At 40.5% G+C, this 27553-nt stretch overlaps 1 protein-coding gene across 33 annotated transcripts in view; it reads left to right on the top strand.

Annotated features, from left to right (window-relative positions):
* Positions 1-24048, top strand: part of MYBPC1 (myosin binding protein C1) — a 177663-nt gene extending 153615 nt beyond the window's left edge. For 31 of the 33 annotated variants that reach the window (XM_077472234.1, XM_077472233.1, XM_077472250.1 and 28 more), the window contains 5 exons: positions 4422-4561; positions 9188-9347; positions 10544-10680; positions 12543-12729; positions 23460-24048. In XM_077472234.1, coding sequence (XP_077328360.1) covers positions 4422-4561; positions 9188-9347; positions 10544-10680; positions 12543-12729; positions 23460-23560 — 725 coding nt within the window. In that variant the 3' untranslated portion in view covers positions 23561-24048. Of the gene's footprint in view, positions 1-4421; positions 4562-9187; positions 9348-10543; positions 10681-12542; positions 12730-16709; positions 16754-18767; positions 18808-23459 lie in introns of all 33 variants that reach the window. The other 2 variants (XM_077472221.1, XM_077472228.1) reach the window with 2 other exon arrangements.
* The last annotated feature ends 3505 nt before the right edge of the window (positions 24049-27553 follow it).

The following is a 27553-nucleotide window of genomic DNA, read 5'->3' as shown; positions in this document are numbered from 1 at the left end:
AGCAGTGGTGCACGTCAACCCTATCTATTGTGGACCTATAGCGGTCCTTACAGAACAGCAGACTGTACCGCACTCAAGCCTATGTACCGTAGCACCCTATACCAAGTTACCAGTCCTTATAAGAACTTTTGTGGACCAAGCAGGTTGTGTATTAGTGTTTAGCAGACTGTACGTCAGTCCCTATACCGCTGAAGGACTGCTGCAGTATAGGGCAGCGGTCAGCAGTGGTGCACGTCAACCCTATCTATTGTGGACCGATAGCGGTCCTTACAGAACAGCAGACTGTACCGCACTCAAGCCTATGTACCGTAGCACCCTATACCAAGTTACCAGTCCTTATAAGAACTTTTGTGGACCAAGCAGGTTGTGTATTAGTGTTTAGCAGACTGTACGTCAGTCCCTATACCGCTGAAGGACTGCTGCAGTATAGGGCAGCGGTCAGCAGTGGTGCACGTCAACCCTATCTATTGTGGACCGATAGCGGTCCTTACAGAACAGCAGACTGTACCGCACTCAAGCCTATGTACCGTAGCACCCTATACCAAGTTACCAGTCCTTATAAGAACTTTTGTGGAACAAGCAGGTTGTGTGTTAGTGATTAGCAGACTGTACGTCAGTCCCTATACCGCTGAAGGACTGCTGCAGTATAGGTGAGCGGTCAGCAGTGGTGCACGTCAACCCTATCTATTGTGGACCGATAGCGGTCCTTACAGAACAGCAGACTGTACCGCACTCAAGCCTATGTACCGTAGCACCCTATACCAAGTTACCAGTCCTTATAAGAACTTTTGTGGACCAAGCAGGTTGTGTATTAGTGTTTAGCAGACTGTACGTCAGTCCCTATACCGCTGAAGGACTGCTGCAGTATAGGGCAGCGGTCAGCAGTGGTGCACGTCAACCCTATCTATTGTGGACCGATAGCGGTCCTTACAGAACAGCAGACTGTACCGCACTCAAGCCTATGTACCGTAGCACCCTATACCAAGTTACCAGTCCTTATAAGAACTTTTGTGGACCAAGCAGGTTGTGTGTTAGTGTTTAGCAGACTGTACGTCAGTCCCTATACCGCTGAAGGACTGCTGCAGTATAGGGCAGCGGTCAGCAGTGGTGCACGTCAACCCTATCTATTGTGGACCGATAGCGGTCCTTACAGAACAGCAGACTGTACCGCACTCAAGCCTATGTACCGTAGCACCCTATACCAAGTTACCAGTCCTTATAAGAACTTTTGTGGAACAAGCAGGTTGTGTGTTAGTGATTAGCAGACTGTACGTCAGTCCCTATACCGCTGAAGGACTGCTGCAGTATAGGTGAGCGGTCAGCAGTGGTGCACGTCAACCCTATCTATTGTGGACCGATAGCGGTCCTTACAGAACAGCAGACTGTACCGCACTCAAGCCTATGTACCGTAGCACCCTATACCAAGTTACCAGTCCTTATAAGAACTTTTGTGGACCAAGCAGGTTGTGTATTAGTGTTTAGCAGACTGTACGTCAGTCCCTATACCGCTGAAGGACTGCTGCAGTATAGGGCAGCGGTCAGCAGTGGTGCACGTCAACCCTATCTATTGTGGACCGATAGCGGTCCTTACAGAACAGCAGACTGTACCGCACTCAAGCCTATGTACCGTAGCACCCTATACCAAGTTACCAGTCCTTATAAGAACTTTTGTGGACCAAGCAGGTTGTGTATTAGTGTTTAGCAGACTGTACGTCAGTCCCTATACCGCTGAAGGACTGCTGCAGTATAGGGCAGCGGTCAGCAGTGGTGCACGTCAACCCTATCTATTGTGGACCGATAGCGGTCCTTACAGAACAGCAGACTGTACCGCACTCAAGCCTATGTACCGTAGCACCCTATACCAAGTTACCAGTCCTTATAAGAACTTTTGTGGACCAAGCAGGTTGTGTATTAGTGTTTAGCAGACTGTACGTCAGTCCCTATACCGCTGAAGGACTGCTGCAGTATAGGGCAGCGGTCAGCAGTGGTGCACGTCAACCCTATCTATTGTGGACCGATAGCGGTCCTTACAGAACAGCAGACTGTACCGCACTCAAGCCTATGTACCGTAGCACCCTATACCAAGTTACCAGTCCTTATAAGAACTTTTGTGGACCAAGCAGGTTGTGTATTAGTGTTTAGCAGACTGTACGTCAGTCCCTATACCGCTGAAGGACTGCTGCAGTATAGGGCAGCGGTCAGCAGTGGTGCACGTCAACCCTATCTATTGTGGACCGATAGCGGTCCTTACAGAACAGCAGACTGTACCGCACTCAAGCCTATGTACCGTAGCACCCTATACCAAGTTACCAGTCCTTATAAGAACTTTTGTGGAACAAGCAGGTTGTGTGTTAGTGATTAGCAGACTGTACGTCAGTCCCTATACCGCTGAAGGACTGCTGCAGTATAGGGCAGCGGTCAGCAGTGGTGCACGTCAACCCTATCTATTGTGGACCGATAGCGGTCCTTACAGAACAGCAGACTGTACCGCACTCAAGCCTATGTACCGTAGCACCCTATACCAAGTTACCAGTCCTTATAAGAACTTTTGTGGAACAAGTGAGTTGTGAATGTTTAGCAGACTGCAGCAGAAGGGCAGCAGTCAAGTATAATATCCTTTCTATATTTGGAAGAAAGAATATTATACATGTACAAGCCTATTACTGTACCACTGATACCAGTCCTGAAAAGAACCTTTGTGGAACTAATAATAACAGCAAGTCTTTAAAATTACCCTCACTGCCTGACAACACTGCTTCCTTCCTGTCCCTATACAAATTGGCAAAAAAAGAGAACGATTAGTGGTTACTGGAACAGCTCTTTTGTGGACCTTGATAGTAACAGCTAATGATGATGATGATGATGATGATGATGAAAGACTAATCTGGCTGTCCCTGTAGCATACACCGTCCTTTCCCTTTCTCTAAACTAACAAAAGACACTCAGGCTGCTGCAAGAATCAGCAGCACAGCAAACCTATCAACACCTAACACCTATACCAGTCCTGAAAAGAACTTTTGTGTACCAAATAGCTAGTGGTTTATCTCTCCCTACTCCACACAGGAACCTGTCCCTATCTTAACAGAAGAAAGAATGTAAAATGGCCACCGGATCGGGTGTATTTATAGGTTAGGGGGAATGTACAAGTGTCCATGTGCTGTCATGTCTCAATTGGCTGTCCTGTATCACATGATAAACGTGTCACCAAAGGTTAAAGTTCTTGTATACATTAAACACGTAAGTCCGCCGCGGCGAACGACGGAAAAAGGCGTTCGAACGTGCGGACCGCGAATGTCGGAAATTCGCCGCGAAACGACCGCCGGGCGAACCGTTCGGCCATCACTACTGATCACATACCTTTTACACATTGCATACCCTTATATGTTTAAGTAGACATCAATCAATCAAGCAATTAATAAAAATGTATGATGCTTTATTAGAAAAAAAATATATATAGAAAGATACTGCCTCAACCCCGCCCCCTACCTCCTTCTCCCTCACACACACTTACTGCTCAATATATCACACTGTTGGTTATGTGATAAAATGAGGCACTGAGGAATGTAGAATTCAGCTTTACTTGCATTAGAGAACAGCATACATGTGTGAGAACAACATTACAGGAGATAGCAGAGAGAAAAAAAATAAGCATTTATAAACACACAGATGCTAGTATATAACTATGCTGCCATCTGCAGTTCGGAGTGCATAGTACATGCTGTTGCACTTCCAGCACACACTTCAATCTTTCCTTCTTTCTCTCTTCTCATTCACTTCATATTACTAATTTTCTCCTTTATGACCTAAGCCTTGCCACCTTATTATGAACTAACAATGCCAAATTAGCAAAACCTAATGCCTTAGGCCAGCCATACAAGGAGTACATTTATTTCCTGCAACCATAGGTTGCAGGAAAGAAATGATCTTTATTCCCCCTTCAACACAGACAGTGTTAATGTGGGAATCCCTCCTGCCGTGCCATTGTCTTCTCCCGGGGGGCGTCACCACTGGGAGAAGACAGTGATTTTTCCTAGCGGCTAGCGATAATTAAAGGTCAACTTGGTAATTCAACCTGCCCATACATGGTTCAAATCTCCTTAGGGAAAAATCTACGAAACCCAGACACGCTAACTTCTACTGTTATTTCATCGCCCCTGTGAACATTCACCCATTTTTTTATTTACATACAGTAAGGTAAACTGATTGTTATTGTATGGACTTTAATTATCCCTTTATTGAGCTTGGGCATCTACCATTTTTCCTGCATATCCTGTTGTGTGAAAATCATTATGGGGTTATACCCTCATTGTCTTTGTATGGAAAAAATGTAAATAAACACAACTGAACAAGAAAAGACCATATACAGTAATATGGAGTATGTGATATACAATCTTCTAATCCCTGTTTTTCTATTAATCCAGAAAAACCTGGACCTCCACAGTCTGTAGATATTGAAGAAGTGTGGGGAGAAAATGTTGCACTAGAATGGAAGCCACCACCAGACAATGGCAATGCTGCAATCACAGGATATACCATACAGAAAGCAGACAAGAAGACCATGGTTAAAAAGTTTATTCATGTTTTATTTTAGATTATTGTAGTTTATCAGTCTTTAAATATGGTGGCTGCTTTCGTTTTTTCAAAATTTTTACTTTTATTTTTTACCAGGTGATCTTACTTTTTACACACTTCCTGCTCTAGGGTAGCAATACTTATCCGCTCCACTGCATCTCTGGAGGAGCAGCATCATTACTCTAGGCTGCTCTCTTGATTTTGTCATTTTGTCATGTTTTGACATCTCCCCTTCTCCTTGTCTCTGTGACATAGAGGACATTGCTTTCTATTTCAAATAAGAGAGCTGGGAAAGTTAATAATGGTTTGATATTTCTGGCAAAATCAACAGGTATTTTCCTCTGCTTGTTATGCCGCGTACACATGATCGGATTTCTCGTTGGAAAAATATATGACGGCTTTCCCAACAGGATTCCGCTCAAGTTTGCCTTGCATACACACGGTCATGCAAAAGTTTGCTGAAATTATGACCGTCAAGAACGCAGTGATGTACAACACTATGACAAGCCAAGAAAATTAAGTTCAATGCTTCCGAGCATGCGTCGAATTGTTTCTGAACATGCGTAGGAATTTTGCACATTGGAATTGCCACAGAAGATCACATTTTCGGATAGGAACTTTTCCCGACCGAAAAATTCAGAGCATTCTCTCAATCTTTTGCTGGCTGGAATTCCGCCAGCAAAAGACCAATAGAGCATACACACGGTAGCATTTTCCAACGAAAAACTCTCAACGGTCTTTTGCGGGCCGAAATTCCGATCATGTGTACGCGGCATTAGAAATGTTTTTAGCCTGAAAAAAAAAACAAATGCATTCCACCACATCTAAGTAACAGTACACTGCAATATATTATTATTTTGTTATTGGGTTTAGATACCCTCTACCCTTTTCGATGCCACCATAGTAAGTATTCCTGCATAGCAGGATCAGGATGTACACAAAATTTGCAGCTGTTTTGTTACATCTTACAGAGTGCTTTGGGTTCTGTAAAATAATGATTCAGATGGATGTAAAGCCACACAATCAATTTTATATACCAGGAATGCTGCAGCTGCCCCCCCCCCCCCCACACACACACACACACACAACCCCACCCATATCGGAAGCTTGGGTGTGGGGGGGATAGAGGGTCCATTGCCTCCAGAGCATCTGAGGTGCAGCCCAGAAGCTGGTACTGACAGCTGCATTGGGCACCCAAATCAGGAGCCACTCCTGCAGCCTGTTTGTTCAGAGCGAAGGAAGCTAATGCTCCCTGGCTCCAGTCACATGACCTATCTGAGGAGGACTTCCCCTACTCACTTCACTGGTCTGGTAGGTGATCTTTGCGAGGAGAGGAGCTGTATGGGGGGGGGGGGGCTTACTGAGGAGACAGAGCTATACTGGGGGGGGGATGTTGTACTGCAGAGGGAGAGCTGTACTGGGGGGAGTGTTATACTAGAGGAGAGGTGTAGTACTGGTGGAATGCAGGGAGTCTGTACTAGGGAGTGTTTGGCTTGGGAAGGGAGGTCATTTTTGGATGCACTCTGTCTAATGACTTGTGCGTTATGCTCTCCAGACCCCTGGGGTGCTAACCCCTGCACTCTGCGTGTTACACTTTTCTGAAGCCTTTTACTCTGAGTGTTACTCTGAGTGTAACATACTCCTGACTCCAGCTTTCTGTGGCCTACACACTCCTGGCCCCTGTGCACTCTGGGCTCCCAGCACTCTGTTTGTTATTTACTACCAAGGCATGTGCGCTGTGTGTTACTTACTCCTGACCCCTGTACTCTCTGTGTTACCTACTCTTGATCCCTGTACTCTGTGGATTACATACTCTTGACTCTTTCTCTCTGTGCATTATGCACTCTTGTCCCCTGCAATCTGTATACTATGTGCTCCTGACTTCTGTACTCTGTGTCTTATGCAATCCTGTTCCCTGTACTCGGTGTCTTAAGCAATTCTGACCCCGGCACGCTGTATGATATACATCCAAGTTTTACGCCTCTCTTACTTTGCAATTTTGACACATGCACATTTTGTTGTGGCGAGCTGTGCGCCCTTATTTTTTTCCTCAGGGTCCCCAAAGCTAAACCCCATCCAGGGAAAAAAGTATACATGGCCTTGACCTCCACACAAGTGTTCTGGGCTTACCTGGGACCTGTGGAAACCCATGACACCCAAACTTTCTTTCAGGACTGCTTTCATCCATTCCCTGATCTGCTCTGTGATGAATGAAGCAGGAAGCACTCAGTTCAGAGAACTTCTGAGTTCAGAGCTATTAGATCCCGGGCCAATGCAGACAGAAAAAACACTGTCTGTACTTGATCATCTGGAATGGAGTGCAAAGGAGGCATTAGGTGTCTAATATGCCTCTAATATCTCCATAAAGAGGACCTGTCACCAAAATAAAGTTGAGTAAAAAAATTAAGTGTTAAAAAAAAATCAATTACAAAAATAATGTTAAAGCTTCCACACATATACAGCCGCAGCCAAATGTCTGCTGCCACAGTTTTTATGATGTCAATTTGCATATCCTCCAGAATGTTATGAAGAGTGATCAGATGAATTGCAATTAATTGCAACGTTCCTCTTTGCCATGAAAATTAACTGTGAAGAAGGCTTCAGGGTGCCAAAGATAGTCCAGCAAGCACCAGGAACATCTCCTACAGTTGATTCAGCTGGGAAATCAGGGCACCACCAGTGCAGAGCTTGCTCAGGAATGGCAGCAGGCAGGTGTGAGTGTATCTGCACGCACACTGAGGAGAAGACTTTTGGAGGATGGGTTGGTGTCAAGAAAGGCAGCAAAAAAGCCACTTCTATCCAGGAAAAACATCAGGGACAGACTGATATTGTGCAAAAGGTACAGGGATTGGACTTCTGATGAATCCCCTTTCTGATTGTTTGGGGCATCCGGAAAAATCTTTGTCCGTGGAAGAAAAGGTAATCGCTACAATCAGTCCTGTATCATGCCAACAGTAAAGCATCTTGAGACCATTCAAGTTTTGGGGTTGCTTCTCAACCAAGGGAGCGGGGTCACTCACAATTTTGCCTAAGAACACAGCCATGAATAATGAATGGTACAAAAACATCCTCCGAAAGCAACTTCTCCCAAACATCCAAGAACAGTTTGGTGAAGAACAATGCCTTTTCCAGCTTGATGGAGCACCTTGCCATAGGGAAAAAGTGATAACTAAGTGGCTTAGGGAACAAAACATTGAAATTTTGGGTCCATGGCCAGGAAACTCCCCAGACCTTAATCCCATCGAGAACTTGTGGTTAATCTTCAAGAGGCAGGCGAACAAAAAAACCCCACAAATTCCAAGCATTGATTATGCACGAATGGGCTGCTCTCAGTCAGGATGTGGCCCAGAAGTTGATTGACAGCATGCCAGGGTGAATTGCAGAGGTCTTGAAAAAGAAGGGTCAATACTGCAAATATTGACTCTTTGCATAAACTTAATGTCATTGTAAATAAAAGCCTAAGACGCTTATGAAATGCTTGTAATTATATTTCAGTATACCATAGTAACATCTGACAAAAAGATCTAAAAACACTGAAGCAGCAGACTTTGTGAAAATTAATATTTGTGTCACTCTCAAAACTTTTGGCCACGGCTGTATAAATACAAATGCACATGTAAGGGCAAGCATGCATACATGAGCTACAATTAAACAATACATATTAGTATCTAAACCCTCTTCTTTCAGTACCACTCTTCTCTTACCACCCACAATTGTGCACCCTTCATTTCTATCAGCAAACACCATGTTGCATTCCCACTATTGGATTCCATTGTGCCTGCACCCCCCCCCCCTTCTCTTAACATTCAGTGTGCCTGAAGCCCCTTTTCCTTAACACCAACCACACCTGCAGCCATGCTACTATTAGCATCCACCATGCCAGCAACACCCTTCTCTGTCCACCTGTTCCTCTCAGCACCCACCAGGTTGCACCTGCCTTCTATTAGCATTCAAATCACTTCTGCAGTCCCCATGTTTTACTACTTTCTGTGCCTACACCCCCTTCTCTTGCCACCCTCCATACCTGTACTTCCTCTTCTATCATTGCCCTCTACCTCTCACCACTGATTCCCTCACTTTCCCCATCTCTGCATTCCCTCACCCCAACTTTACCACTAAGCCTACGCCCCCCTGCTCTCACTACTGTGCCTGAATATCTCTGACAAATGCACCTGTGCATGCTTCCCATTGCCCTTACCCCATACCTGCACAAGCTACACTGTACTCCACTCACTAACGCATATTCATTACCAACATCTTCTCTGTAGGCCCATCTCTCACCTCATGCCTGCACGAAGCACCCACCTCAACACTTTTTTGCATATCTTTCCAACTGCAACAGCTGCATACTACCTTTCATGACCACATGAATACCCCCTCTCCTAACAAGCCTGTGAACAAATCCCCCCACTCTCACTCAATGCCACCCATAACTCCTAAACTTAAACCTCCTCATCTGCTCCCACCACTGTGTCTACAACTTTTTCCCCACTCCCCCATGCTCAAACCATTCCCATATTGCTGACTGTACACTTTAGCAAGTATGTAACATTTTTGAACTATTGCTATCATGTTGTTTAATCTACATCATTAATAGTTATCCCCATATCCTTAGGAATGGTTCACAGTGCTGGAACACTACCATAGAAACAGTGCAACAATATCAGATCTTGTGATAGGAAATGAGTACTATTTCCGTGTTTTCTCTGAAAATATGTGCGGCCTCAGTGAAACAGCAACTAGGACTGTAAACTCTGCACTTATAGAGAAGGAAGGTAAGACAATTAATTTCTATTCTGTTTATATTTTATAAAATAAAAAAAAAAGAGAAGCTATAAACAGCCAGTATGTAAAAGAAGTGTAAAATACTTACAAGTCTCTCTCTCAGCAAGTCCAGTCTTCGCACTCTTGCAAAGCAAAGGCTTCTTCAGCATCAACACTTAGCGGTGTACCAGATGCCTGCATTTCTCATTCAACACCCTCATTACTCCTGCCAGCTGCTATGTCTTTACAGCCCTGTGAGCAGTGTTAATTTTGACATCAAATTTCAATTTAGTTTTAGTCTTTTGATATATTTCATATTTCATATTTATATTTCATTTCATTTATATTTAGTCTTTTTCATATTTTAGTCATCTGAATCGTTTTAGTTTTAGTCAGCTAAAATAGTGCTGATTTTCATCCACGAAAATATTTTCATTGAAGAAATTAACGCTGCCTGTGAGGATACAGTAGTGACATAGCAGCCAACTGGCAGAACCCTAGTGTGTATCAGTGAGACTCAAATGTTTGAAAGCATTGGATCCTGAGGAATCTTTAGCAGGTGTAGCCCTCCAGGGGAGCAAAGTTTGAAGTCACAGACAGCAGGACTGGTAAGTTTTATTGCTTTGCTTTTAAAAGATTGCTGTGCTTTATTTTATTTTTTTTGGGCATACGGAATCTCAGAAAATGTTAGCCAGACTATTATGGATGTCCTAAGAAATATTTAAGGAGAAGTACGGTTAAAGGTTTTTTGGCTCTAATTCTCTAATGGATCACAGGAGTGCCCTTTGTTCAGCACTCCTGTGACCCAAACTCAGCCAGCTGCTGTCTCCCTTCCGCAGCCCAGCGCTCCAGTGAACACTGAAGGAGCAGAGCAGAGAGCTGGTGACTGACAGTCATGGCTCTCTGCTCGGAGAGAACTGATCGATCAGCGGTGTTTGATAACCCACTTCAAGGGCTGAAGGGGACAGATGCAGCATCGGAACAATGCTGCATCCACCTAAATGGGTATAAGATTTTTTTTTTTTTTTTTTTTATAATTTTTTTTTTTTTTTTATCTTTTTATCGGAAAGTGTTTTATTTATTCAAACGATTTTTTTTTTTATATGCCCCATAATTCTCTTTTAAGAAAGGACAAGCATTAGCTAATATAAATGTGTTAGATCCTTTTGTTATGTGTGTTACCTAACATAAGGTTATGATTTTACAGGAAAACCGTATAAGCGTCCAGAATATGAAGATTTCGACTTCACAGAACCACCTCAGTTTACTCACCCATTAGTTAATACTGTAGCCATTGCTGGATACAATGCTACAATAAATTGCAGTGTTCGCGGAAATCCAAAGGTAAATACAAATCTAGTAATAGCTCTCAAAATTAGAAATTTGAGATTGAATTAATCATGAAGATGTTTGGTTTAGTAGTGAGGCTTTGTGTCACCAGCAGGGTTCAAAAAAATTTACTTTAAGGAAAACTCATGTAACCACTAAAGCAGGTTTATAGACTTTTCGTCTCTCTCGAAAACAAACCTTTTCATTTAGCCAAGTAAACTTATGTTATTTCTGAATACTCAATCACTTGCAGAGAAATTAACAAAAAAGAATTCCTTTGGACATGATTGGATAATTGAACCAATTGTAGTTTTACAAAAATTAACTGAAAAATGTACTTCTTTAGTAAATCAACCCTTGGGAATTACTATGATAAAACAAGACACTTCTGATGCCCGTCATCATTCCCATGATTATTTTTCTATGTAGATAAAAAGTAACAAAGCCTTGTTTATAGAAGGAAATGGAAAGTTAAAACCCATGAGGATCTGTTACTTTTAATATACTCCAAGTCATGTTAATACAAGTTAATAATTTGTACTTTGCTACACTGGTCAAAAATTGATGCTTTTAGAAATATGTGTTTTCATAAAGTCAGTGTCCACCTTGGAACATCCCTTCTACACACCTCTGTTATACATAAGACTGTCTGAACATATGTAGAAATTTACCTGAGTTGGCTTGTGTTTACTAGTGTTCAGAATGACTGTTATGATACCACTGTAAGATTATGGACAAAGTTACAACTAGGACCAGAAAGGCTTTAATAAGGGGTTTTACAACTTTTCTGAGTTCATTCCTAACCATCAAGTTAGGTAGCCTATTCAAAATCAATGGACTGTATCACACCTCTATTCCTGAAAATGATATATTTATGCAATGCACACTGAAGAGAATGTGGGTGTACAATAAACCCCAGCAAAGGTAAACTTTGTTCTTTCTCGCTATTCGTAAATAGTCCTGTTGCATAATCCTTTGCTCTTCTACCTTGTTTAACATTGTGATTATGTTGTGTTTTTCAATCATGATGTATGAGTCTGTGCATTAAAAATATTTAAAGTTGCCTAATTGTTCGTCAAGACTTTAATGGTTTGACAATAGTCTTTCAAGGTTGCACATGCATTTTTGACTCTTCAAGAGAAGCTCTGGAGCCCTGGACCTTAGGGTCATCAGTTATTCAAACTTTGCTTTATATGTTCTGGACCACCCCTTTCTTACTCCTGCACATAATTGTATGTCTATTCACGTGATGGAAAACCTCTCCGACCAACAGTACGGTGCAGGAGGTGAAAGGCAATATGCCACAGTTTGACATTTTGAGATTAGTTATGTGTAAGTGGGGGTCCTGGTTTTCAGGACACCAAGGATACTCATCAAGATATCCAAATCTGTAATAACCTCTCATATTTACTGTATGTTTCAGTCATGTTGTCATTATAGTTTAGTGCAGTCTAGTTTAATATTTCAATAGACATACTTTATATAATTGATAGATCTGTGACTGGGATCGGGTGTCTTTGTCAGATAAGGTGGGTGAAACTAGAAGAATGTAAGAATTGATATGAAACAGTGATGTGTAAAATAATAGTCTAAAATGACTCTCAGCCCAAGTGATTCTATGGAAATCGAGATATTTTTCCAACTAGATAATTTTTTGGAAAGCACTTTTAAAAATTGTAAAACTTACATGAAAGCAATAGGTGAATAAGAAAGTTAATACCATTTTATTTAAAAGGCTAGATATAGTACTCAACATTTTTTAATTTTGTAATTGTTGTTTCCCGCAATCATATTTATGACCTATGATAAAATTGGAGTACAGATTATGAAGAATTCAAACAACAGGGCTATTAAATTATGTATTTTATTAATTGCAGCCTAAAATTACTTGGATGAAAAATAAAGTGGTAATTGAAAATGACCCCAGATACAGGATGTTTAGCAACCAGAGTGTATGTACACTGGAGATACGTAAGCCATGCCCCTATGATGGAGGCACATACACCTGCAGAGCAGTCAATAACCTGGGTGAGGCTGAAGTTGACTGCAAGTTTGAAGTGAAAGGTAAAGTGATGTAATATTATTTACAGTTCTTTTAATTAACTACACCAAATATAAGGATACAGGAATGAAAATAATATACACTATTTGTTCATGGTGATTTATCAATATTATAAGTAAGCTCTGGCTGCACAGGAACCTGGGACTATACCAAATTCAACATGCGTAAAAAAAAAAAAAAAAAAAAAAAACACTAGCCCACTCCCCATGACCCTATAAAATACAGCTAATATAATGTATAATATTCTTTGGATGAAATTCACTCTTGATGTGTAAGTATCAAATGCGCAAGCATGAATCTGCAAATGTTAAACAGCCCTTTGGCATTTGCAATTCTCTTACTGCCCCTACTCCTCTTTCTTCTGTTAGAAACAACTTTTAGATTTATATGGTTAACATGATCAGTTGAGAATGTTGAAATGTAAAACAGGGGAAGGGGAGGGGGACATTTGGTTTCTGTCTATATAACTATATACAAAGCACACTTTTAAATCCACTTACTCACAATAAGACTAGGAAATTACAGTTTGGAGTATTTTTTTAGGGTTGAACTATTTACATAATAGTATTGCTATCTAAAATCGAAATCAAAATAGTAAGTTAACTACAACATACCATACTTAAACCTCATCTAGGCAGAAAAATAATCTTGCATAGTTTATAACATTCATTGTACGGTTGTAATGTATTGTTACAGTATGCAGTATAATCATTAAAGAAGTTAAAAGATAAGGGCTGTGCCAACGTTTTTCAAAAATAAGTGATGCTTTGATTTTCCCAGCTTTCTTCATACAAACCAGTCTTTGCTCCAAAATCACTTCCATTCTTCCAAGGCTTCACATAGCAACTATTTTACCATAATTTATTTGTTTACGTTCTAGTAATGTCACCAAACTTTCAAAAATATTATGGAATGATAAACTGTAGATTTAAAAAGTAAATTACTATTGTAATTATAAGAACAAACGCAGGACAATATCTTTGGACATTTCTGAACTATCCTGGAGGTTATACAGGGGAAGATTATACAGCATGCTGAGACTTCTGTAACTGCAGTTATAACTAAATGGAAATTGGAGGTTTGTGAATATAATTGCTGCAAAAGAAGGTGGAAGGAGGATTTTTTTTCAACTATTTTAGAAAAGTCGTACACTTCTTTTAGTATCTTTGGCACAACATTTGCATAAACCCACATAAGATCTTTTAATTTTATAGTGTACAAGGAAAGTGTAAAGAGATTAGACTGTGGGTGAATTATCTTATCACATCCATTGTTCCTACAACCAGTCCTTGCTGCACTGGCATGGTAAAAACTCAAATGACCATGATTAAAAATCTCTTGTAATCTCTTGTAAACTTTTCACAAAAGGCAACATTATGCTAAATTTGTATAAAAGGCACCCTGAGATGATCCATCCTACCATCATGCTGTCAGTCCATCCTCCCAGTGGACTCTCTTAAAGCGGTAGTAAACTCAGCCGCAATAATCCTAAATAAACATAAGGGCAATCAGTGAAATACTTATAATTCACATCTCCATTTTATTTCCTAATACATCATTTAAAATAAGGTTTTTGTGGCTTTCATTTGTCAGATTCCAGTCCAAAGCCTGCAACATGTTGTCTATTCTCTTCCGCTTCCAGCATACTTCCGCCCTCCGTCTGATATGAGCGCCTAATCTCATGCATGAGTTAGGAAATTATCTTAGGGTCAGCACTCTTGCAATATTGCAATGCAATGCTGCAAGTCCTGCTGATGAAGATACACGGCAGGAGGATGGCTTGATTAACAGCACACATAGAGAATGCCATAGATGATGGTCAAATTGCGCATGCGCCGGTGATGTGACTATAGAAACAAACAATCTGGCTGGATCTTCTAAAGGGCACAGGTTAGCCGATGATTAAGGACAGTGGCAAGTAAGTAATAGCACAGTGCTTGTTATGGGGAAAATTGTGGATTGTGAGTTTACTATCACTTAAAAAACCTGAACTTCCTGCAGAAAACATGAATACTTGCCCCTGCCCCCTATAGTGAAGTGCTAGTGAAGACCAGTCACCAGACCCAAGCATTATCTTATGGATGGGGGAGCAGTGTGTTGGACCTAGCCCTAAAATACAAACTTTTAGAGAATTTAGAATATAATTTTCATGGGACCACAATGGCACTGGGGGGAGTTTGTCTGGCTCTGTAAAAATAAGATTAAGACCTAAACGTGCCTACTTAAGATATTAGCTTTGACTTTATTTTGCTTTCTAAATGAAATATTTTACAACTATCACTATAACCAAGTACAGTATTGTCCCCTTCTACCTTCCTCCTTTGCAGCACTAGCTTACAGTTTAAATAAATATATGCCTTTAGAATAAGGAAAGAAAATAGCAAACATTAAAATCGAAAGTGGAATATGTCTTTATCTCTGATAAATACCATCTTTTGATAAGTTGTATTATGATCTTAAAGTATAAGTTGAAGTCTAGCCACATTGGGAAACTGAATGAATGTAAGTTTTAATTTAACATATGCAGTGGTCGGTTGATTGAAAAAGAGATCTGTGGATAATCATTGATTCTTGTACTGGTAATTAAAACCTTTTTTTGCAAAAAAAAAAAGAAAAGTTTTTTCCATCCTTTACCTTCAACTTTAAATGGTATGCTTGTAAACTAGCAGTTATGAACAAAGCTCAGTGTTCCCACTCAGCTAATAACAATAAATATCCCCCACCAAAGTTACTTGCACAAGTGTGAATCACAAACCACAAAAAATATATATTTATAGTCTAACATGTGCAGTGCTCTGTATAGTAATCAGTGAATTAAAAAGTATATAAAAAAGAATTTAAGAGCTATAATTATCAATAAAAATATTTTAGAAAATATCACCAGGTTCCCCCAGGCGTCATTGCGCTATTCGGGAGCTAGTTCACTCACAAATACAGCCAAGGCATGCGCTGCCAAGGGAAGACAAGCAGAATAAGCAGGTTATTTTTATGCACTTGAATGTTGCTTCTAAATAAGTATTTTCAACTCTTATTTTAGTAACATTTTGGAAATGGTGAGCACTATGTGGCCCTCTCTGCTGACTTGTTGAGTGTTTTTCTGAGATAATTGCTAGATATGCCTAATATGGAGATACTGTGATCCAGGGGATACCATTCCTGGAGATATTAAGGCAATATCAGACCTTCTATCACTTAGAGGTCAATATTTCATTTTATGGGACACATTAAAGTGATTTGTACACAATATCACATGTTTGATGAATAGATTTATACAGAAAAAGTTTTTGAATCACTAGTGGTTTGTGCTTTGTTTATTGGAACAGCACTTGGAAGATTATGATGGTTTTAGACTACACCATGGACTATTTATAAAGAATGTTTCACATTTGAGTTTTTTTACATTGGATCTTTTACTGCAATATTTACTGTACTAATTTGTTTATGCATTATTATACAGAGCCCTGCATGTATTAGAAGTTATATACGCGCTAGAAGTACCTAGCATGTTTCACACTGGAGACAATACATGTATAAAAATTAATTGATATCTGAGTCTTTTTGAGTGACTTTGGCCAGCTACAATCAGTCCACCAATGGCTGAAATGTACAACTCCAGCCTACAAAACAAAAAAGAATATGTTAGCTACAAAAGCACTCATTGCCTTGGCCAATAAAAAAGAACAATATGTATGTGAATCTCAAATTTGTTTGCTAACATAGAGGCATATAGTATTCAGTACTATCATGTTAGTGAATACCATATTAATATTGGGAAACGTGCAGTATTTAAACAGCATGTACTATATTAGAGTGGTTCATAAAGGTGCAGAGGTGCATAAAGCACTGCTGCTCAAAATATTTGCACAATTTTTCTGCATACAAGTGTTGTGTAGAGTATGCCATCTATCTGCTTACCCAGTTCGGTGTCGCTTATACCATATGCAAAAACAGCGTATATCATTGAAATGTTCTGATTCTACAGGGTCAATAAGCGGAGAACCTTTCGGCTTGTGGAAACAGAAGCAGGTTTACTACAAAAAATATTACACTCAATGACACCTCCCATTGTTATAATCCCTGCTCATCTTGAATTGTACATTGCATGTAATACAAGTATTTGTAATCTCAGACAAAATTACAAATCTTGTTTCATGGTAAATCATACTTTGACCAGGGTATGCATTTTACCATGCACTTAACATAACAAGGCATTTTCAGAACAGTATTTGACATCATTCAGAAAACACCATAGACCAGAACATTAATACATAGTAATATTCTTGAAGACTATTTTCAGTTAAGATTCTGATACAATCACAGGTCCACTTATTGCAATTGATGTCACCTCTGACTTGGAATTGTTGTGTTACCAAGCAGTTGTGTGTACTTGGGCCACTATTGCCATGATTGAGCTCTTTGGTCATTGTAGCTGTAGTTGACATTGTTCCAAATTTTAGATCAGGGATCTCCAAACTTTCTAAACAAAGGGCCAGTTTACTTTCCTTCAGACTTTAGGGGGCTGAACTGTGGCCATTGAGAGTAGAAATTGTCCTGGCATCAGTGGGAGTAAACAATGCATCTTTGGTGTCCCTGGGAGGAATACTGCCCATCATTAGTATCAGTGGAAGAAACAGTGCCCCACCATTGGTGTCAGGATAAGGAATAGTGTCCATCATTGGTATGAGTGGAAAGAAAAGTGCCCCACCCTTAGTGTCAGGAGTAGGAATAGTGCACATCATTGTTATCAGTGAAAGGAACAGTGCCTACTATTGGTGTCAGGAGAAGGAATAGTGACCCATCATTGGTATCAGTTGAAAGAAAAGTGCCCCATCATTGGTATCAGTTAAAGCAATAGTGACCCATCATTGGTATTAGTGGGATGAATAGTGTTCGATTATTGGTATTCATGGTAGGAATAGTGTCCCATCATTGGTGTAAGTGGGAGTAATAGTGTCCCATCATTGATATTAGCAGGAGGAATAGTGACCCATCATTGGTATAAGTGGGAATAGTGTCCTATCATTGGTATTAGTGGGAGGAATAGTATCCCATCATTGGTGTAAGTGGGAGGAATAGTGCTCCATCATTGATATCAGTGCATGGAATAGTGCCCCATCTTTGGTGTCAATGGGAGAAATAGTATCGTGCATCAGTGGGAAGAAAAGTGCTCCAAGGGCAGGATAATGGCACGCAAAGGGCCGTATCTGGTCCCCGGGCCGCAGTGTGGAGACCACTGTTTTAGATGAATGTAAAACACTGCATGCTTTTAGGTGCCTCTGTTTAATTTAATAGACTTGATGGCTATTACAGCTGCAGATGTCAAAGAGATCATTGATTTTAACAGCTACTTAAGTGCATCATGTGTTTAGAAGATAGTGAACACAGTACTCCTGGGCAGAGATGACCAATGTAACCAGAAAATGTAAACAAGGCGTAATATACAATATATGGTAAACATTTACAGTTACAGCACACCTTGTGTACTTTGCTGTTTATCTGAATTGATTGATTATAACACATATTCATGTTTTTAGAACATACAATATATGTCAATACAATTGCAAGAAACCAATTTGTAGTGCTTTTTAAAAACCATGTACATAGTTTTGTTCATCTACCATGTACTTAGCTTTGTGGTCATTTATGGTCTATATATTACCTTTAAAACACATTTCTAATTTTCAACATATATATATTATATATCAAGTGTGTTTCTTTGTGTGTGTGTGTCTATATATACATATATATATGTCTTTAGTGTAAACTCACCCTGTTACACAAAGGTTAACCTATAAAACACTGACTTGGGAACAATGGCAAACATAGATCTGCTGGTATGTGTTCAATTATTAATTCAGTGATTAATTGAATTTATGAAATTTATTGGACTGATGGCTTATACTTTTCGCTGTGCTCCAACACCCACCACACCTTACTAAATGTTTAAACTATCATGACATCACATCCTGCTCAATTTGGTAATCACTGTCTTCTTTATTAGCGTCTAAGTAGTCATTACTTCTCTTTCTCTCTCCCTTAGTTGCACAATAAGGATTATTGAATGTATATTGTCATCTAAGGTAAGCTTTCATATGGACATGTCATATGAAGCTTATGTCTTTCCATGCAAAGTGTCTGTCCATCTATAACCTAACCCTGGTTTGCTTCACCAGCTAACCCTCCATTTTTTTTCAACTATGTCATCTAGCTAATACGTACTGATTTACATGTTTACTTCTTATTGGTCATTTTAAATTTTCTGTTTGATTTACTTAGAAATCAGACAAAATTGAAAGCAGTTTGTGTCATCATGACATATTATGGTTAACATCATGACATTGTAATGGATTTTTTAAACAATGAGAAACAACCTAATTATCCAGATTATATTTCTTTTATTCAAAATACATCATGACTGTCCAGCTAGTTGCTAAAAATGTTATAACTATCACAGGAGATATAAGAAGTCCTATTGAACAAAGGTCTCAATTTATATGGTGCATTAGATATAAAACATCCCTTTATAAATTTATAACCCAATTCCATTAAAGTTTACCCCAAAAATAAAGGAACATAGATTTCATTGCTTCCTATACATGTGTAGATCAAGCGTGGAACATCTTTAGGTCCGACCTGCAACAATTTTGCCATTTATGTTGATAGCCAAATTTGACAAAATGTATATAAAGAATGCAATGTGACCATACCTTGGTAAATAAAAATAAGTGATTAGCTTGCCCTTGCTCTGCATTCCTATTGGTGGCAGAGTTAAAGAGACAGCTTTTCCCTGTATAGCTATTCTGCAAATAATTCATATTTATCATAAGTAAGAGTACAGTCATCTCATACAAATGTATTTACTCATTCTCATAATATTCTAAGTCAGGTTAAGACCAGTATAACAGGAAAGTGTTGTTCCAACTGATGACCCGAAAACTGAATATTGAAGAAATTTAGCTCGGCCTGCATCAATGCAACCCTCAAATCACAAATAACATCCCTGTCATCCCATAGTAAAAAAGCCACATATCCAAAAAGGTCCATACGCAGTAAAAGTGGGACTTTGGTCCAGTTTCTAATCTTAAACCTGTTCCTACCCCTTTTATAAGTTCTATACTAACAAGCCTGTAGAGGAAAGATGTCTATACAGTACTTACCTAATATAAGAGCACTCCAGTCCAGTCATGTGATCGGCTCCCAGCTGCTGCTTCAGGGAAGAGGAGAGATCGCCAACAATGGTCATAATCCCTGGGCAGGGGAGACATCCATAGGCTTACTATTGGCATCCATTGTCAGCTGTCTCCCCTTTCCCCTGAAGTCAGAGCTTAGAGCCAATCACATGACTGGAGCAGAGCACCCATAGATTAGGTACACATCTTTCCTCTACAGGCTAGTTTGTATGAGAGCAGGTTTAAAATTAGATCGGATTTCCACTTGATTTATTAGCATACAGTTTCTAAGATTATCCCTCTCAGCAGCTAATATGTAAGCTATTAAAAAAAAAAAAAAAAAAAAAAAAAACCTTTATAGCAACAAAAAGAATACATTGCATTTATATAGCCAGCCTCTTGGTGTAGTGCATGGGTGCCCAACCTGTGGCCCTCCAGCTGTTGTGGAACTACAAGTCCCATCATGTCTCTTGCCTGTGGGAGTCATGCTTGTAACTGTCAGCCTTGCAATGCCTTATGGGAACTGTAGCTCTGCAACAGTTGGATGGCCACAGGTTGAGCACCAATGGTGTAGTGTGTACCCTATTTCCAAACTTAAGTTAATTATTTATGAGCCGGTATAGAGTCAAATAATTTTTTTGAAATGCAAGCAGTGTAGGTACCTGAATTTAAATTGGGGAATTAAGTTGATTTAGCTGTTTGTCTGGAGTTTAGCATTAACATTATATGCAATACTGACAGGAAAATTATTTACTCTACATGTACATGATGGTGGATTCATTAATATGTGACATATATATGATGGATTACTCATCTGCGGTATGTTACATGCTGATAGTTTTATGTACATGTATATCATGGTGGATGCTTTACCATTACGGAACATGTTCATAATGGGATTCTCATCTACAGTACATGTTATCTGGATATATTGGTTGCTTCATCTTCATTTACATGATGGTATGATCATGTAAATATAAAATGCACATGGTAGTTAATTCTAATACAAAACCTAAAACCAATAATTTGCTGGTTTTCAGTACATATACAAGATTTCTATTCTACATATAATATTCTTCCTCAACATATAGCCTACACGTTGTAATTTTAACTCTGTAAAGAATGTAAACAACAGCAAAAAAATGTCTCCTGTTTCATGTAATGTACAAAATGACTCAATAATTGCATTGCATACAACGTATTGTGGTGGAGTAAACAAAAGCTAAGGAAGGAAAACCAAGTTGATTCCAGTGCAAAGTGCAACAACGAAGTGTAAAGTAGTTAAATGAGGAAAACAAAAAGAAAACCTGGTTGCAATGGACTATTGCAGTATGTAAATAGTCATCTTAGTTTACTACCTTTGTAAATAAGCCTGCACGATTAAGAAGGAATGAACCTGACATTTTTTCAAGTGTAGAGAAGAAGTAAAACATCTGATTGGTTGATATGACTGTACTTAAGTGTGAAAACATCATCCTCCAGCTTGCAACATGAAGAAAGAAAATGTTGCAAGAAATCTAGAGCATTTATTGCAAGTTTTAAAATTAACTTGAAACATAATTACCGTATATAGAAAAGCAAACTTATAAAGTGGGATGCAGCATAAAGCACGCTGAGACTAGTTCGAAAATCACAGTACAGAAATATTTGTTGGGCTTGGTAGATGTCATTAGAGTGTATAAATGTCCTTCTAGATTAAAATAGCATTACATAGAAAGTCAGGGGGTCTACATACAGTATCTAGCTTTTATCTAGTGAAACAATGATTACCTTTTGTTTATTGTTTTTTTTAGAATTTCATCAATATTTTAATATTGTTTTTATGTTCTATGCACCTTCCCAATATGGACTAGGACTAATTCCAGGATTCTGAGATCTGCCCAACCACTCTTAGCCCTTGTACACACAGTCGGAGATTCCGACTGAATGTTTCCTATCGGACCGTTTTGTCAGATATTCTGACTGTGTGTGGTCTGCATCAGACTGTTTCCGTTGGAATATCCGACGGACCAAGTTTTCCAACTTGCCGGTAAAATTTTCGGACAAAATGCTCCTATTGGACATACTCCGATCATGTGTAGCCTACTCCGACGGACAAAGTGCCACGCATGCTCAGATCAAATTCCTAGACCAAAGCTATTGGCCACTAGCCTGAAAGTAGTCCCGTCGTAACGAAATAACGTCATCACGTTATGTACAATCGGATTTTCCGACAACTTAGTCCGACCGTGTGTATGCAACATCACTTCCGGACCTCTTCCGGAATTAATCCGTCGGAATTACTCCGATGGATTTGGTTGTCGGAATCTCCGACCGTGTGTACAAGGGCTTAGAGCACCACGTATGTGGGTAGGGCTGCACAGAGCAGGCCAGCTGATTACTTTTTTAGAGAGTGATAAGGAGCTACTTTTTCTTTGCTGTGAATTTATCAGTATAAGTAAGTACAAGACAGGCACATTCAACTTTCATTTAATTTGTGTGAACTGTAAGGCCGGCCATACACAGAGCAAATTTCTTTCCTGCAACCAGGTTGATGTGGGTGATGTGGGAATCCCTTCTGCTGGGCCATTGTCTTCTCCTGGTGGGGGGGGGAGCATTCCCTGGCAGGAGAAGTCAATGAATATTGCTAGTGGCTATAGCAGCCCCTAGCGTTAATCACTGGGAAAACCCGGCATGCTGGTTGCATCTAACTTTGATCGCTCTACAAATCTCGGCCACTTCAGCAAGAATTTCAAACCGTGTGTGGCCTGCCTATAGCTGGATAGCTACTATACAATTTTCTGTAGATTTTTCCCAAAACCATATACTGTAATATGAGGTCAAACCTTAAAAGTTTCAATTTGTGTGCAATTAAGCAGGCCCTTCCACTACATGGTTTTGGTGAATCTAAAGGAAATCAGACAACAAATGTTGTAGTGTGTATGGGGTCTAAGACTTTGGAGAAGCAGAAAACAAAAACATTATTTTAAGGGAATCCCTGTTCCAGTTCTTTCTAATGAAAACCTGGCATATATTAAAATTTTGTGCAACAGTATATTTCACCCCTATACAGCTTATGTCTAAACATACTGAAATTTTACTCCATATACAAAACATGGACTTTCCAAATATTATTGTTGCTTCTGCAATGGGAGGTGAAGGCAAGCTTTCATTGGGTAGACCCATTTTAAGTGACAATGGCCTAAGAGGGGGTTTCCTGTCACTTCCAGTTGTGTCCCTAGCACAGGACGTCAAAGAAAAAAAAATCCCCAATGGGGGATACTGTATGTATAAAAACAGATACAGGTTTTAACCATTCTCCACTTTATTGCAAAACTAAACAAAAACATTTTAGATATTTTAATTTTATGGCTTTCTAATGCGTTTTTACATTGACTTTTTGTTCATAATTCAAATAATGTGTAAGCAGAAAATGAATTTCATTGCCAGATATTTAAAGTGAGCTTTTAGATCATTAGCCAGCGCTGAACAAAAAAATAAATAAAACAAAAGCTACTTGGAAGTAGATGCAGAAAATGGAATCATTTTAGATTATCTTAACTTGTCAATATTCTGCTTTACAGGTGGGATCACATTTTTTCGCCTTCTAATGCAAGGTGTGCCTTTGTCTGTCATCGATTCTTACTTGCGCGAGCGAAATGCCAGTAAGCAGGAGAGAGCATGAGCAAGTCCAGAAAGCCAGCTGCTTTAATACTACATTGAATCTGAATGTCAACATTACAGTGTTTGATCCTTACGCTGCATTTATAAAATTATAGTCTTTTTGTGTCTGTTGTCTTTACATATTTGTGACCGAAAAAAAAATGCATGAGTTGGCCTGGGGAAGAGATGGATGAGCTTAATGTTTGGCTTGGGGCTTTTCTACAACAAGACATGGTATGGATAATTGATATCCCTACTTGAAGCAGCAAAATACTTGACTTGTTCAAAGAAGATAATTACATACATTTAATTAGACTTTGTTTTGTGGTTTAATATAATATATTGCCTTACGTATCATTGATATATGGCAAAGATTTCATGCAGCAGCTTTGTTAGCGTTTTCTTTCTCCAAGTAGGACTCATCAAGCATAATAAGGCGATACTGCTGAAAACAAAAACTGTAATTTAATTATTGTACAATAAACAAAAAATATGTTCCTCCTTAGAGAAGTGTTATTATTTTCATTTGTGACGGTTTTATAGATTGCTTTTCTCATTCCCAGTAGCCCAGTAACATGCTGTAGTGTAGAAGTAAAACTTTTTTTTCCAATTTAAAGGCTAGCAAGCTTGTAGGAAACCTTAGCTTGACAATCCACATCCACCATACCCTTAGTTTAAGTATTCCCTCTTGTACATACCTCAGAGCGGCAAGTGGCCATATCAAAAGCAAGGAAGTGCACCTATCCTTTTTCAAGCCAAGCGTGCCATGTTGTTCTGCACATGCACAATATTTTCTTTTAGGTCAAACTGAAAGCTCAGACTGCTTGCACGCCTGTACGGAGATTGCCTTTTGATTTGGGCCTGTGGAGAACAGGCAGCACATGCACATTATTGTGTAGCCCCACCAACTGGGAATATAACAAGAGCACTGCCTGCCTTTGGTCCTGTATCTGGTCATCCACTGACTTAACTGGTCCGATACAAGTTGGTCCGACTTTGAAAATGCTCCCTGCACTACTTTGGCCAGACTTTGGTCCTACTTCAGCCCACTGAATATCATTAAAGTCGGATCAAAGTAGGAAGTCCCCCCAAAATCCATACCAGACCATTATCCGAACACACAGCCTGGCAGGTCAGGAAAGGGGGTGGGGAAGAGCGAGTGCCCTCCCAACTGTACCAGGCCACATGCCATCAACATGCGGGGGTGGGTGCTTTAGGGCAGGGCGGCCCTGTGCCCCCCACGCCACAGCACCTTGTCCCCATGTTGATGAGGACAATGGCCTCTTCCTGACAACCCTGGCCATTGGTTGTCGGGGTCTGCAGGCAGGGGGCTTATCGGAATCTGGAAGCCCCTTTAACAAGGGGGCCTCCAGATCCCAACCCCCCACCATATGTGAATGAATATGGGGTACATTGTACCCCTATTCATTCACCTGAAAAAAAAGTGTCAAAAATAAAACACAGCACATGCAATTTATTAACAGCAGCTCCACCGTCTCTTCCGACTTCTTCTCCCCTCTCCGGGTCATCTCCACTGATATCTTCTAGCCTCTGCTGGGTCTTTGCTGCTATTTTCACACTCTTTTGCTGGGTTTCTCCGCTGTCTTCTGAATGAATGAATGAATGAATGAATAACTTGCATAGCGCTACATATGCAAACTAAATCGCCTCAGGGCGCTTTTGCTACCAGTGTCCGTAGAGCAGTGTCCAGTGTCCGTAGAGCATTTCATAGCCATGGTCCTTGGACTGCGAACCTTTGTTCACCTTTTAATTTATAGCGGGTCTCGGGGATGTGGAGGAGGTTCTGGTTAGTTGACCGGAGCGTGCGACCTGGGGTGTAGTGCTTTATTTTGTCGCAGAGGTATTGCGGGGCTTTCCCTTTTGTACATTTATGAGTGAGACAGAGGGTCTTGAATGTAACTCAATCCTTCACGATTAGCCAATGGAGGGCCCTCAGGGACGGGGTGATTAATTCCCATGGTTTTTTCCAGTTACCAGTCTGGCTGCTGTGTTCTGGACAGTTTGTAGACATGAAATTTGGTATTTTGGAAGTCCTAGGTAGAGGGAATTTGCATAGTCGAGTCCCGAATTGATGATTGTTTCAACTACTGCTGCTGTATCTCCTTCCGGGATGAATCTATGCAGTAGGCAAAGAAGGTAGTGGGATCCGCTGACTCCTGATTCTATTTGTGCATCAATCATCATTTTTGAGTCAAAGATGACTCCAAGGCTTTTGGCTTTAGTGCTGAGGGTGATGGGTTGTCCGAGGATGGTGAGTGGTGTGGACATCGTGCCAGGGTTTTTGTTTCGGTTTGCGTGGAAGGAAGAGGAGTTCTGTTTTGGATCCGTTGAGTTTAAGGGAGCTCTCCATCATCCAATCTTCAATCAATGAGAGACAGTTTTCCAGTGCCTTGTATTGCTCTTTTTTGTTGGTGATGCATAGGTAGAGCTGGATGTCATCCGCGTAGGAGTGACAAAGTAGATCCTGGTTGCTGATGATTTTGGGGAGTGGGCGGAGATAGATGTTAAAGAGCACGGGCGACAGGGGTGATCTTTGAGGGACTCCGCATGTAATTTTTCGTGCTTCCGAAGGGAACGTTCCTAGTTTCACTTTCTGAGATCGGTTCTCTAGGAAGGATGTGAACCAGGGTAAGTCTGAGTCTGCAACTCCAGCTACTTCTGCGAGACGAGTGAGCAGGGTTTTGTGGTCTACAGCGTCAAACACTGCACTGAGGTCCAGCAGCACCAGGAGACACGATTCTCCTTCATCTGCTGCTTCAAGGGTGTCATCTCAGATTTTGAGGAGTGCAGTTTCTGTTCGGTGGCCAGGGCGGAAACCAGATTGTAGTGGATCCAAGAGTTTATGGGTGTCCAGATGGAGTTTTATCTGTTGTACTACTGCTTTCTCGATAATTTTGGAGAAGGTGTTGAGGCTTGTGACAGGTCTGCGATCGTTTGGGTCTTTGGGATCAAGGTCAGGCTTCTTTAGGGGGGGTTTGATTGTGCCTTGCTTGAGGGAGGTCTTCTCTCTCTGTTTTTCTTCTGATGTTGACCTAATGCTCTCTCCCACTGTAATGATGGGTGCACTGTGTCCACTACTTATGTTAGCATGGGTCAGGGTCGCCATTACCAGGTGATGTCACACGGAGGCCCCGCCCCTTATTATGTCACCCCCTGAGGCACGATGGGTGGTGACGTCATAAGGTGCGGGTCTCCGGTGACCCCACACCATGTCAATATAAGTAGGGGTTGTGTCAACATCAGAAGAATTACAGAGGCAGAAGACAGCAGAGAAGACCCAGCAAAAGAGCGAGAAGATAGCAGAGAAGACCCAGCAGAGACAGAAAACAGCAGACAGAGGGAGACTGGGAGCCCCCCAGAGAGAGCTAGAAGACATCAATGGAAAAGACCCAGAGAGGGGAAAAGAACCGGCAGAGGCAGAAGACGTCAGTGGAGGAGGAAAAAGAGCCGGAGTGGGGAGAAGAGATCAGAAGAGACGACATCGCTGCCTTAATAAATGACTTTAAAAATATGTGTAATGTGTTTAAAACAACCCCTTTCCTGAACTGCCAGGCTGTGTGCACGGATAAGGGTCTGGTATTGATTTTGGGGTGACTCCAATGCTGTTTTTTCAGCATGGGGGTTCCCCTGAATATCCATACCAGACCAGAGGACCTAGTATGTTCTTGAAGGGGGAACCCATGCTGTTTTTTTTACATTGTGCATGGAGTTCCCCCTAAAGATTCATACCAGCCACAGTGCCTGGTATTGTGGGGGATCAAAGTTGGATCCCTGTTCATTGAAGTCTGATGCATGTCGGATTTCAAGTCCCAGGGAAAAGTCAGATCCAAAGTGGTACGACTGTTGTGTCATACCAGTGTGAACCCGGCCTCAAAGAGGACTTTGACTACACATTTTGGGGTTGATTTACTAAAACCTGAGAGTGCTAAATCTGGTGCAGCTGTACATGGTAGCCAATCAGATTCAACATTCTTCAGCTTGTTCAATTAAGCTT

This window comes from Lithobates pipiens, unplaced genomic scaffold (assembly GCF_037356315.1).
Source record: "Lithobates pipiens isolate NorthernLeopardFrog02 unplaced genomic scaffold, aLitPip1_a1.2 Scaffold_8, whole genome shotgun sequence".
In the NCBI taxonomy this organism is placed as follows: Eukaryota; Metazoa; Chordata; class Amphibia; order Anura; family Ranidae; genus Lithobates; species Lithobates pipiens.
This window is presented reverse-complemented; position numbering and strand designations above follow the sequence as displayed.